The following is a 13,871-nucleotide window of genomic DNA, read 5'->3' as shown; positions in this document are numbered from 1 at the left end:
AGAATGTGGGGGTGGTTGAGTTTGTGAGCCTGAACTAGTGATTTCAGTTGAACAGGAAGTATGTCTTCTCAGCCTCCAATTTCCTCCCTGTGACAAAAAAGCCCGTATAAGGTAAAGCATGGCTGCATCCTGTGAGAGCAGAACCAACTCACTGTCAAGCCTGCTGTTCTAGAGTCACGCTTTGCTCTGTCTCATGGGTCCAGTTTTTGAATCTGGTAATAATGTTTTCTTTTTTCACTAAAAACCTGCCTTTGAGGCTTCCAACCTCTAGCTCAGTGGCTCTTTTCTCATCCCTTTCCGTTGCCCATTTCTCCCTCAACAGCCACATTCTCAGCCTTTCCTTATTCTCCTCCAGACCTATGTCTCAGGAGAGAACTTGACCCTTGTCACAAGAAAGTGAAAGAGAATAACATCTTAACTTGCCCATCTTTTGTGGCAGAATTTGCTTCTCTAAAAGAATCAGAGCTTTAAGCTAAACTAATAAGCATTTAACAGTGGAATTCCTGGCATTCCTCAGGAGGTCTTAGACTGCTTCTTGCCTTCAGGTAAGTTCTATAGCTGATATAAGATCAATATTTTTGGAGTTCCCATCATGGTTCAGTGGTTAACAAATCCAACTATGAACCATGAGGTTGCGGGTTCGATCCCTGGCCTCACTCAGTGGGTTAAAGATCTAGCATTGCTGTGGCTGTGGTGTAGGCCGGTGGCTACAGCTCCAATTGGACCGCTAGCCTGGAACCTTCATGTGCCATAGAAGCGGCCCAAGAAATGGCAAAAAAAAAAAAAAAATCAATATTTTCTCTGGTGTTTAGATTGTATAAATATTACAATATCAGAGGCACACAGCTTGCTCTTTAGTATTTCCATCAGCAGTCTTTTTACATGAATGATCAGTTTTCTGCTATCATGTGATGATAAAAATCTGAAGGAAATATGATTCAAGTACTTATGCCAGCTCATTTTTCCGTGAAATAGAGACAGAGGTTGGGCTTTTCATTAAGCACGATAAATATTGTGTACTCTGAGAGCAATGACCTGTGAACCAGTCCCAAGAGAACTTATTAGAAATCACCTTACTGGGGTTTGCTTTTGTGGGGACAGGGGACAAAGGCCAAATTTTCCCAGTGATACCATTAGGCCCCGCTGAACAGAACAGATGTGTCCACTTACCCGTGAGGTCCATGGTGATCGGTCCTGGGGCACTTTCACAAACCAGGGTGAGGCGGGTGACAGTGACATTGGGGGCCGAAGGGTCTGCAGGGTTCAAAAGGGAATGTGAGCACAGAGAAGAGGCATATACACTGTGTGTGTGTGTGTGTGTGTGTGTGTGCGCGCGCGCGCGCACCCATTTCAAATAGAATAGAGAGAGAGAAAAGGAAAAGGGACATCTCTGTCTGGAGAAGAAATAGAAAAGGAAGTGGCAGATTCACCATGCTTGATCTTAGTGATTTTTGTTAATTCCAGTGATGCTATTTCTGCTTCCAGGGCTTGTAGGTCCATTTTAATCATCAATAGCAAACATTGCCTGAGTGGTTATGGGTAAGGTACTCCGATGGTTGAGCATGGCCCATGCATATCTTTAGGCCATGTCTTAGTCTGCCATTGTGTATGTGGAAGAGATGGATGGTTAAGTACAAGTGAGAAGGAGAAAGAGAAGAAAGAGAGAGAATGAGAGATATCATGAAGAAAATACAATTCTGAGTGGTAGTATGCAATGCTTTTTTTTTTTTTTTTTTACTTTTTTTTACTTTTTATGCATCCATTGTATGCATAAATTCCCAGGCTAGAAGTGGTGACAACACTGGGTCTTACCCCACTGAGCCACCAGAGAACTCCTGGTTTGAAATTCTTTCTAAATCCTCACTATGTGTTATTTTTGTCTCTCTCAATGGCAACTTGCACCTTATCTCCAAAGTACACTTAATTATCCAGTCCCTAACTTGATCCAGCACATAGAGGTTGTATCTCACTCAGTTAACCCTGAAAGCACTTGGTACCCTGTCCTTTGCACCTGCTCCTGAATAGCTGAAATACATGCCTCGTTTGTGCCGCTCTGCCCGCCCCACATCTCCAAACACACACACCTGCTACTACAGGACCGTCCCCCAGGAGCGTTTTCTTGTACTTAGTTAGACTTTCATCATCTTTGTCCATCTCTTGCAGCTCCTTCAGGGACTTCTGAGGTGGAGGCTTATAATTGAGCTTGCCATCTAGCTCATCGTCGTCCTCCTCCAGGTGTGGTTCTGGGTCCTTTTCAGTCATTTTGATCTAGAGAGAGAGAGGGAGCGAGATAATATGATGATCTATTAGGCTGTCGATGGATAAGAACAATATTTATGGGTCTGCTGTTAGCATTATCTCTGCCCTAATGAACTTCTCTAATTGTCAGTGACTTTCCAGGAAAATTTCCCCTAATTCAGCCTCATTCCCATTCATGAAATAAGAATATAATGTTTCCAGTCTTTTCTCTGATATGCCTATATTTTCCTGTACTGGGATGAGTCTCTCCTGTTCATTGAAGAAATCTGACAAAAAACAAAAACAAAAACAAACTCATTTGTGAAGTCTGTAATACAAGTGAAACAACACAGCACAAGCACAAACTGTTCTGAACACTCAATGAATGGCCCCAGTTCATAGAGTTACAGAGATGGTCACAGTTCTTCAAATCCAGCCAGCCTTGCCAGCGTCAAAGCTCTCAGCATCCTGGTTATGACGGTTTCAAGTGCTTGCTAAAGAGAGTTAGCTTTCTCACATTCATTGAATCTTTCCCTGAACCCCTGCAAGGGCTCAAAGGCAACTCATGAGAAGTTGTGGGCTTCTATGATACCTGCCTGAGTATCTGAATTGTTTCTGTCCAACACTGCCAATAATTCCTTGAGGGCAGGTGCTAAGTTATGTGTTTCCTTTGAATCTCCCCAAACACTTGAATGGTTCAGCCATTTTCTAAGCATTCATTGATTGACTTACTAGGCTCCATCTATAAAGATCTTCTGTTCTTTTGAAATGACACAAAATAGCAAAGGACTCTAAATTCCTCCAAATTGTAACTATGTCTTTAGTACCCTTCCATTTAGCTCCACCTCCTTTTTTTAGTATGTCCCTCCATCTCCAGGTTTCCTGTGACCTCACCTGGGCATTCCTTGGGGTCTGTCTTCTTTATTATCTACATTTCTTTGTTTTGTGTTAAAACATCAAGGAAAGAGCTACTAGAATTATTCACAATTAAGTGTTTTGTTTTGTTTTTTTCTTTTCGTTTCGGCTGCTCCTGTAGCATATGGAATTTCCCAGGCCAGGGATCAAACCTGTGCCATAGCAGTGATAATGCCAGTTCCTGGTTCCTTAACCCACTGAACCACCAGGGAACTCCAAATTATTCACACTTAAGTGTTGATGACTGAATAATAGATTTAAAAATTCTTCCTCTTAGGGCATGTATAGTCAGAGCTTTTCAGAGCTGAAATGAACCTTTTCAGAGCTGTTATGTTCCTACCCTTCCTTTAATCCTTGAGAAAATTGAAACCCAGAGGTTGAGAGAATTGCCCAAGTTCACGTAGCTGGATGAGATGCAGTGTCCTAAGAGAGAGGAAGAATCTCTCCTGGAAGAATTTCAGGCCCTGTGGCAAGTAGCAGGGAAGCTATTTTTGGGGGAAACAAGGGAGATATTTGGCCAAGGAGATAATTTCCTCACTTCCCTTTTTTCTACTCTGAGGGTAACTCTCTTTCCTGCCTTGGGAAAATGCTTCATTGCTCTTAAGTGGCAGAACTCTAAGACAACATCTATCATATCTCATCCTGTGTGACTCTGCAAACCTCTCTAAAGTCCCCTGAGAGTGAAGCTATCTCTGGCTGAAATCAGTTGTGGTTTTGAGTTTCATGTCACTATTATTGGCAACGGGAAGAAAAATAATTTGGAAGTGACGCCAAATGAAAGCAATTTTAACAGAAAAAAAGAAAAGGCAAAGAAAGGCTATCTCTTGGCTCATCCATTGTCTTCCAGCAAAATAACAAGCCAAACACTATGAGTCTTGACCAGCTCTGAAAACAGCATTGCAATGCCCAGGTCCACTTCCTGTGCAGCAAAGAAGAAAGTGGGCCTGTTCCCAAGGCAACTCTTGCTTCAGCTGAAGAACCAGCCCTCTGGGAGCTGAGCCTCCAGAGAACAGCACAATAAACAGTGACTAACTCAACTCATATTCCAAACCACACTCAGGGAGTGAATGAACTGCTTGGAAAGACAAAGAAGGATGCAGTGGGTGGAGGTTGTAGGTGGTGGGTCGTTTAAGGACAGCCATTAAGTAACAGATAAAGAGTAACACAGATGAGACTAATCAGATGAGACAGGTTCTCCTCTGGTGACACCCAGGAGCCTGACCAGATACCCAGAGTAGAGGTTATGTAAGAAACCAACCAGACAGGGCATCAGGAAAGCTATCTACAGATGAAGACATCTCAGCTCCTATGGACAAACCTTTCTGGAATGGGTTGTTTGGTTCTAACAAGTCATGTGCTTGAAGTTTGACTATGAGATGATGACATCACATCCAGCCACTAAGTACCTCAAGGAATTACAATAACCTGCAGGGAATTGTGATTCCACATCCTCAAATCTCAAATTTGAAAGGAGAGAGAGAGAGAGAGGAGGGGGAAGGTTTGGTCTGGAATACCATTTGCTAACTTCTAACAGTGTGTGTGATCATTGGCAAGTCAATTTATCTGTCTTCTAGATCTTAATGCTTTCATTAGTAAATCTGAAGTCATTTCTAAATTTCCTTGGTTCATTGCAAACAGATACAAGAATTGGTGTATACAAATGAGCCACAAATTTATTTAAAGACATCAAAGAGTGGAGGATAAGGTGGGATTACTGTATCTTCTAGAGGAGGAAATCCGGGACCACATGGAAAAAATTTTATCTCACTATGTAGCATAAGAAAAAGAGATATGGAGTTCCCATCGTGGCTCAGTGGTTAACGAATCCAATTAGCAACCATGAGGTTTTGCATTTGATCCCTGGCCTTGCTCAGTGGGTTAAGGATCTGGTGTTGCCATGAGCTGTGGTGTAGGTCGCAGACATGGCTTGGATCTGGCTTTGCTGTGCTGTGGCGTAGGCCGGCAGCTACAGCTCTGATTGGACCCCTAGCCTGGGAACCTCCCTATGCCGCAGGAGGTTCTAGGAGTGGCCCTAGAAAAGGCAAAAAGACAAAAAAAAAAAAAAAAAAAAAAAGAAAGAAAGAAAGAAAAAGAGATATGAAGTCAAATGAGCCCAAATCAGCTTACTCTAGAAAGCTTATTGGAAAAAGATAAAAATGTCATAATATGGCAATAAAGAGCCAGAAAGCACTTCTCAGGGAAAGCCTTTTTAAAAGCAAAATTAAGGTCACAAATATTTGAAGTGCTACAAAAGACACTTTACTTCAGTACGCACTGATGTTTAAGTTACCCTCCAAAGTGGAGAAAATTTGGAGGCTGAGCAATCTAGCCATACAACCTGGCTGGGTTGATGGATGGTTCTTTATCTTTCTGGAGATTGTAAGTCTCTTTAAAAATCTGCTAAGAGCCATGCATGGTCCTTATAAAAGGAAGAATGGGATAAGCCCATGACATTGTGCATTCAATACAGGTGTTCTTGGGCCCCTGAAGTTCTTCAGAGACTTTATTGGAGTCCAACGTTAGGAGCCTGACTTTGTCACTTTTGGAAACATGAAGCAGACTGCTGAGTGTCAAAAAGGAAGCTTGCTTCTCTCTGAGGCTGGGCCTGGCCAAGGACACAACTCGACCTCAAGCCAAGGATCCTGTCTGTGAACCTGAAACACGGGATATGTAGAAGGAGGAGGAGATACTGGGTAACATCTGGAGCTGGGGGAGCAGGACCACCAAGCCTGGCAGAAGAGCAACAGGGCACAGCGAGCAGCTTTTAGGAGAAAAGTTCTGTGTCAATCTACTTGATTCTGCATCATCATCTCCTCGCTGCACTAGACCTCACCATGCATGGTTTTTCTGCTGGCTTTGCTGCTCACTAGCTGAGACCCCGCTACCCCACCCCGGGCCAAATGTTCCAACCCCTGTGATCTTCCTTTCCACTTGGGAAGTGAGGGGTTAGGGCAGACCCCTAAGCACCTCTAGGTGCTTTCCTTTTCTAAGGCCTCTGCCTGCACGTTTTTTCCCGACCTGTAGTCAGGTGTCAGCTAAGTTGCTGTTTGGTTACCTTATGTCATCTGTATAAATGAGAAACTCTCTCTGTTTTATTATTTCACATTTAGGTGATTTTCCCAAAGATGCTGCATTTTTGATTTCACAGTTCATCTCTGGGGCACTTCAGAGTCTCTCAAAGCCCCAGCCATAACTTGTCTATAGAGCTTGGTCACGATTTCCCAAACCACATGTGTGTACGTTTAACCGCAAATATCCTTTTTCTATTAATCCTCCCATTGGATAGGTGCTTGCTGGGGTGAGACCAGGCATTTTATGGAACATCCAGACTCTTTTCTAATCTCATGGTCTAAAGAATAGCAGGTCTTATTATTGATGTTAGTAATTCTAAAAGTTATATACAGTGCTAAATGCTGTCATATGGATAATCTCATTGAGTCCTCACTACAGCCTTAAGGACCAGACCTTATCATCATTCTCTTCTGCAGATCAGGAGACTATAGCTGAAGTGAATAACAGCCCGAGAAGACCTGTTAGGTAAGCGTTGGTATGACTCTCGGAGCTTGGGTGGTCTGACCTTAGGCACTCCGCTCCGTTGCTCTAGCTGTCCTTATTAAGAAGTAACAATGAAATTAGAGAGCTCGCTGGTCATCTTGGGAATCTCCCCTGGGGGTGCACAGGCAGAGGTAAATGCTTCTTTGCAAAACTCTGCAGGGAGGATTTTAGCAAGTAAGGGAAGTGTCACCTAAAGAGGGTTTTGGTGCAACTTGGCCAGAGTCTCCTTGCGCAAGTCACTGAACCTCCGCTCTAGTTCTGTCCTCGGCAAAATGAAATCATTGCATTGAAAGATCGCTGAGGCCTCTTTTAATTCAATGACTCTAATGCTCCTAGATGTAAAAAAGCCTGTGAATGGAGAAAGGGAAAGAGGAAGTGGAGGTGAGGTCCGGGTGAACCCAGCTCATCAGAATAGAACATGCTGGTTGGGCTGGTCTCTTTTTCCTCTGCAGCTCACCCCCTGGTCCATCAAGAGGAGGGTTATTTTCTTTGTTTGCTTCTTTGTACGTTGTTGATGACTGGTTCTTTCCACAGTAAAAGAGAAATGGGGAATTATCAGTTATATATTTAACAAGATTAGTGTGGACTCTGTCAGGCCCCAAGGCATGTCTGCTTTTTTTTTTTTTTTCTTCTTTATAATGTGCTTACCACTCTAGTTATCTCCATTTCCTGCTTCACAGATGCCTACACAGGTGAATTTTCACAGTGAACCGTCACACCCCCATGTTTGCTGTTCATTAAAACCCTGTCAAGCATTAGACAGGCTGAGGCAGGAACTTAATCTTCTCAGGCTCAATTAAAATGTCATATTAAATTAGGTTGGGGCCTCATGGCATGAGTATGAGCTGACACAGATTGGGCTTTTCTCTTTTTCAAATTCAGTGAAATTTTCAAGATGCTGAAAGTGAAATGCCCTTAACTATTTACCCATCTCAGGCTAGAGCATACTTGTCTGGCTCATTAATGCAGTTTCAAATAAGTTGAAAGCAAAGAAAGATAACATTCTTGAATTTAGATGACGCAAATCACCTGGTTAACTCATAGGAAGGAATTTATACCTCCTGGAAATTGAGCATTGGGTCCAATGGACCAGAGATGCAAAATGTGTATCCGCAATTGACGATGAGTGGGTACAGTCAAAACAGGACTTAAGGGAGTTAATTTTGCGGAGCCCAAGTTTTTACACCAGTCGAGTGGGAACAATGATCTTTTTTTATGGAGTTGAAATGTTGGAGAAAACATGAGACATTCTAGGACTATCCTGGCTAAGAGTAAGTGTTCAATAACTACATTTACCCATCCTTGCTGCCCTTCTCTGTGACACTGCCTGTTTTTCTCTACTTCCAGCTTCATCTGGGTATCTGACCGCCAGCAGTGAGGCTCTCCTTTGGATCTGCAGTGTTGACAAGGTCCCCTCCTGCCTTCTTAAAAATAGGCTTGTTTCTTTGAGAGGTAAGGAAGAAACGAGACGTTCTGGGAATTGCAAGGATTGTTTATGGACTGAATCAGCCTTAAAATGGCCGTCTTATATGTCTTTAAAAAGCTTCCTCATGAGCAATTTAATTTTAGATTCTATTTTTTGCTCCCTTTCCTAAGGGAAGCCAGAGGTCACCCGGTGAATGACGGGAAAGGGTAGGACACGCAGGCACAGCTAATGCAGAGAATGCCCTCTGGCTCTAGAGCAAAGGACAGTGGCGATGCAATTCATGGCCCAACATTGCCGGATCATATGTTTGGGTGCCCAGGCTGGGAGTATTAGATAGAAGAGGTAGAGTTGACGGTGGGGGAGAGAGAGGAATGTGGAAGTACCAGGAGCAGGGGATTTCCATCAGAGAAGTACCTATGCCAGCATCAGCATTTGGTCGCCCCTGACAACTTCACTTCCCGATGGCCAGGACATGCCTGCTTTCCCCCATTCTGGGGTCCATAGCTCTACAGCACATTGTAGAGAGCTGGGCCAGCTCCCAAGTCACACTGACATTTCAGAGCTAGTCAAGGAGGAGGATTTGGGTCTGCTTTGTGCAGATTATATTTGGTGAGTCAGTTCATTTGGGGAAGCCAAGCTTACCCCTGGGGACACCAGAAGCTGCCTTGGTTCTGGATTCCTTTGTGAGGTGTCACTACTCCCTAGTGACCCAAAGGCATCGGCGCTTCCTGGGCCCCTCAGAGCTGCTCTCTGCCACCTCAGCCCCACCACCACATCTGAAACTGCAGCTGGCTGAGGGGAACAGACCCAGTGCCCGACGGGGAAGTCTTGTCACAGACAATAAACATTAAGATCAATCCAGAGGGGGAATGCAGATTCCTAGAAGCAGAATTCTTTAGCATTTCCCTTTGGTGAGAAAAAGGATGCATTATTTCTCTCCTGAGCATTCACAGTGCAGTTGAGCCTCCATTGATACCGAGGGTTGGAAACTCAGAGCATCCGTGGATTTTGGTACCAAGGAGGAAGAGGGTGGTCCTGGAACCAATGCCCCATGGACACCCAGATTCACATGCAAAAAGAGAGAGAACTCAATGGATGGATTAAGCTTTTCTGAGTGTTTACTGTGTGAAGTCACTGCACTAGGTACTTTCACAGATAGTCATTTTAAATAATCCTCCCAGAAAATTGCATTAAGGCAGCCATTTGGCGGCAAAAGGCTACACTGCAATTACTTAATCCATCGACAGAGGTTTTAAATTAAGCACAAAAAGTTAGACAGACATGGAGACAGTTTTTTATGAGCACAAGTGGTGAGCGAATATCAACCCCTCTGAGAAAACCCAAGTGAATTTTTGCCAACTCAGGCTGAGGAAAACAGGGTGTGTGAAAACCTGAGAGGGACTCAGGAATTGTTCACTGAACAGAGAAATGCTGACGTTTCAGGAGCAATATAAGACTCATCTCTGGGGGACCCAGTATGGATTCTATTTTTCTTTTTAGGGCAGAACCTGTGGCATATGGAGGTTCCCAGGCTAGAGGTTGAATCAGAGATGCAACTGCGACCTACACCACAGCCACAGCAACCCCAGATCTGAGCAGGGCCAGGGATTGAACCTGTGTCTTCATAGATACCAATTGGGTTCTTAACCCTCTAAGCCATGGTGGGAACTCTTAGTATGGATTCTAACCAGGGTCCTGGGTGATAATAGCATTGACTCAAGAATAAGAATGTTGGAGTTCCCGTCGTGGCGCAGTGGTTAACGAATCTGACTAGGAACCATGAGGTTGTGAGTTCAGTCCCTGGCCTTGCTCAGTGGGTTAAGGATCCGGCATTGCCGTGAGCTGTGGTGTAGGTCACAGACTCAGCTCAGATCCCGTGCTGCTGTGGCTCTGGCATAGGTCAGTGGCTACAGCTCCAATTGGACCCCTAGCCTGGGAACCTCCATATGCTGTGGAAGCGGTCCTAGAAAAGGGAAAAAGACCCCCCCCCCAAAAAGAATAAGGATGTTGAGAATGTGGGATTAAAGAAAATTTCTTCATGGGGACATTTCCCCAAATGTCCTCCTAAGACATTGCAGCTACAGTTTCTTCTTTTGCACCAGTGTGTGACTTTAGTCATTTAACACTTGTTGAGCCTCTTTGTCCTCCCTGTGTCCTCTCAGAATTCAAATGCATATCTAAGGCCAGGCCTGACGCATAGGAGGCCCTCCTCATAAACTGGTACTCTTTCCCTATCTGATTAATTTTTACCCATTGAAAACAGAATCTTGATATCATTCGGAGCATCCTTCCTGAGGGACAAACTCATGCTCTCCCAGATAAGGAAGGACCAGATTCCAGTGCCTGGAAGATGCCAGCCTTTGCTTGCCTGTAACCTGGTTATTCTACACATGCAGGATCTGTGCAGCACAGACTGAGAATCAACTATTCTCTTAGAATTCCACCCATCTCACAAAAGAATAAGATGGTTTGGGTCATAGCTGGACTTGGGAAGGATCTATCCTTATAAATGCAATGAAACAAAGCAGAGGCAAAGATGGACGGTGGCAGCCTGTGACTGAAGCCCGTGGGGCCAGCCCAGACCTCTTGGTTTCCCTTGCTTGATCATTCTTGCACTGAGGATGCAACATGCTGACCCTGAATTCAGGGGTTCCTGGTTGCTATGGGAAGGGGAAGCTCTGGGACCTCCAGGTGAGAGTGCCCTGGAACAGCTCAGAGTTTATCAGACCCAAGCCACAAGTCACCTGAGGTCCAGAATTTAATTACAGACTTTGTTTGTAAAACATGCTGCCTGGGACACCCTCTAAAAAGGAAGCAAGTATTTCAGGTGATACCTAAAGCACTTCTTAGGGTGGCTAAATTCAGACCCTGATATCTTTTTTGAGGGCTGCACCCTCAGCTTATGGAAGTTCCCTGCACCATAGCAGTGACCACGTCAGATCCTTAACCCACTGCACCACAGGGGAACTCCTAGACCCTGATATTTTGACAGCCCACTGACTGGGTAGCCTAGCTGGGCCACTTGGATTTTTCTAAAACTCAAATTATTCAGTGTCTTCTGTGTTTGCTTTCAGTTCTCTCAGATGTAAAGAGCTAGTCTCTGGCAACAACCTAGCACTTACATTTCTGCCCACGTAGCACTGCCTGAATGTAATACCTGGCTTTTGTTTGTGGTAGAAACGCTATCCCTGTACTGGCTGGTGAATAAACAGCAATGCACTCCGCCCTACTTCCCCCAGGATGCTTAAATCCCACAACACCCTAAGGGAGGCTTTCATGATGACTTTCTCTCCTATCACCAGCAAATTCTTCAGTGAAAAACAGTTTAATGTTTGACAACTTTAAACAATTTTTTCCCCTTTTCAACCAGTCTCTTCAAGTCGGCTTCAAAACAGGAAACCACACATCTCCACCCAGCACTAACCCACCATCCACCAACGCGCTTGGTATCAGTTTGGATCTTTTTTGCTTCAGCGTTTGGCCAGGTTCCAGCTCCGACCTTGCAGGAAACAGTCCAGGCACTGCCAGTGGTTCCATTCATAGTCCTGCTCCAGGACATCCAGGACTGGTCCACTGGGCAGCAGGGCAGAGCCTCCCTCACCCGGCAGTCTCCCTTGAGTCATTGCTGCCCTTCCCTGCTCTGACTTCCCCCTTCTCTGCAGCTTCCTCCGTCCTCTCTTACTGTAAAATTTCTTTAAAAGAGGCACAGACCCTCTCAAAAGATAAACTGCGGAGGGCCATGGCCTGGGGTAGAGATTTCTGCCATCTCTCCGTATTCACCTGTAGCCACCCCCACCCCGAAGGTATTTCAACTTACATTCAGTGGTTCACGTCTCCGTCCTGGGTGCTTCTGCCTCTCAAGGCTGACTTCTGAGCACTGGCAGTTAGAACAGGAAGGAAGTTGTGAGAAAAGAAAAAAAAAAAAAAAAATGTTTTAAATCTACCCGAAGAGGAAACCCGGGGCTGTCTCAAATCCTGTTCCTTTGCTCTGCGTATCTCTTGATCAGCCAAGCCTGAGCAGCATTCTTGACAATTAATGGCACCTATGAGGGCCTGACCACCCTGGGAGCCCAGATAGGCCTGGATGTTCAGACAAGGGTCTGGAGCCCATAGCCGTGAGTGCTGTGAATAATTGTGTGCATATGTCTAAAAATCAAGTCATTTCAGTGCATAAGCTTCTGAGGAAAGCAGTCTAAAACCAGTAGCAGAAAATTCACAGAGGCCTTACTTTCTATCACTAGCTTCTGTTCCTATGGGGCCTCTGCCAGTTTCCTTATCAGCCAGATATGTTGAAAGTCTGCTGGCAGTGTATACAGGCAGGGTGCTAAGAAATTATGAATTTTAACTACATGTATTTGGCCTTAAATTATAGCATTTGTCCTCCAACAGATTTTTAGAGCTTTGTTGGTCACAATTTCAAGATGTAGCTTGTATTGCAGCACAAACCATCAAATGATATTTATTGTAGTGTTCATGAATTTTTCTTTTAAATTAAAAAAAAAGCCAAAGCACTGTTTTGATTAAACCTAGGAATGCAGATTACAAAATAAAGTAAAACTTCATTAATTCATAGTCTTCTCACAACTTGCTATAATTTAACACGTGCTAAAATTGACTTCATATCATATTTGAGGAAATGTTTTGTGAAGTAATTTAAATGGGAACAAGCTGCAGAGGCCACATTGAAATCATTGGAGGGAACAGTTTTTAAAGCACACGAGGCCACAGTTCTGCTCTGCATTTCCATAGCTGCTGCCAGTAACAAATGCTTGTTTACACTAATATTTCAATATTCGGTATCTATATTGTTAAAATATGTTCAGAGCCAACAAATGATGCAAAATATTTGGAGGAACTAACATGTATTTTGTTGTCGTTTAACTGTAGTGCATTTTGTTCACTTCATTTTATAAACTGATGCCACCAGCTCAATCTTAACCTTAGTTAATGGCACCGAAATCATCAAGGAGATGGTCCTTTGGCTGGAGAAAAGGGATTCATCCAGGAAAATTTAAAAAGGAAAATAGTGTAGAATTAAAATTAGTAAAAGCATTGAAAACCTTATTTAGTAAATACATTTCAAAATGATGTGGATAGAAGAAAGCCCTCGTAACAAAGTATCGGACTGTATTATAAATAAAAGCAAATATTAATTTACACAGAAGATAGTAAACTTTGTAGTTCAGAACTCTCAAGAGAGGATATTTCTTCTTTCAATAACATTGGTTGAGCACATAATTCCTCCAGGTGCTGTGCTAGACACTGCATCTAGATACATTTCATACAAATAGATGATATTTAGATAAAGCAGTAGACAACAGACGTGATCTCAAAATCTCTAATCTCTTGTGGAATTTATGTTCTCAGGGAGACAGACAATTCAGAAACTTAGGTAGAGTTACCATACCATCTAGCAATCCCATTCTTGGATATATATCTGGAAAAGAAGAAAATTATAATTTGAGAAGATACATGCACCCCAATGTTCGTAGCAGCACTATTTACGAAAACATAGAAACAACCTAAATGCCCATTTATAGATAAGTGGCTAAAGGGGTTGTGGTATTTATATATATATAAATAAGTACATTTAAATATAAGTAAATAAATATTTAAAACAGTATATAAATAAATATATATACAAAACAGTAGAATATTACTCAGCCATAAAAAGGATGGGATAATGCCCTTTGTAGCAACATGGATGGACCTGAGATTATCATACTAAGTGAAGTAA

At 43.3% G+C, this 13,871-nt stretch overlaps 2 protein-coding genes across 3 annotated transcripts in view; one reads left to right on the top strand and one right to left on the bottom strand.

The window, feature by feature from the left end:
• ARHGDIB (Rho GDP dissociation inhibitor beta) overlaps nucleotides 1-12,035 on the bottom strand; it is a 21,642-nt gene extending 9,607 nt beyond the window's left edge. The window contains exons 1-3 of the mRNA NM_001244240.1: nucleotides 11,952-12,035; nucleotides 2,085-2,268; nucleotides 1,171-1,254 (exon numbers count right to left, since the gene is read on the bottom strand). Coding sequence (NP_001231169.1) covers nucleotides 1,171-1,254; nucleotides 2,085-2,262 — 262 coding nt within the window. The 5' untranslated portion in view covers nucleotides 2,263-2,268; nucleotides 11,952-12,035. The remainder of the gene's footprint in view (nucleotides 1-1,170; nucleotides 1,255-2,084; nucleotides 2,269-11,951) is intronic.
• PDE6H (phosphodiesterase 6H) overlaps nucleotides 6,465-13,871 on the top strand; it is a 26,877-nt gene continuing 19,470 nt past the window's right edge. The window contains exons 1-2 of one of the 2 annotated variants that reach the window (XM_021090956.1): nucleotides 6,465-6,690; nucleotides 8,056-8,160. Coding sequence is in view for 1 of the 2 variants with exons in the window: in XM_021090955.1 (XP_020946614.1) it covers nucleotides 7,026-7,089; nucleotides 8,056-8,160 (169 nt within the window). In the remaining variant the exon portion in view is untranslated. Of the gene's footprint in view, nucleotides 6,691-7,016; nucleotides 7,090-8,055; nucleotides 8,161-13,871 lie in introns of those variants that run through there. The other variant, XM_021090955.1, reaches the window with a different exon arrangement.

This window comes from Sus scrofa, chromosome 5 (assembly GCF_000003025.6).
Source record: "Sus scrofa isolate TJ Tabasco breed Duroc chromosome 5, Sscrofa11.1, whole genome shotgun sequence".
Classification (NCBI taxonomy): domain Eukaryota; kingdom Metazoa; phylum Chordata; class Mammalia; order Artiodactyla; family Suidae; genus Sus; species Sus scrofa.
This window is presented reverse-complemented; position numbering and strand designations above follow the sequence as displayed.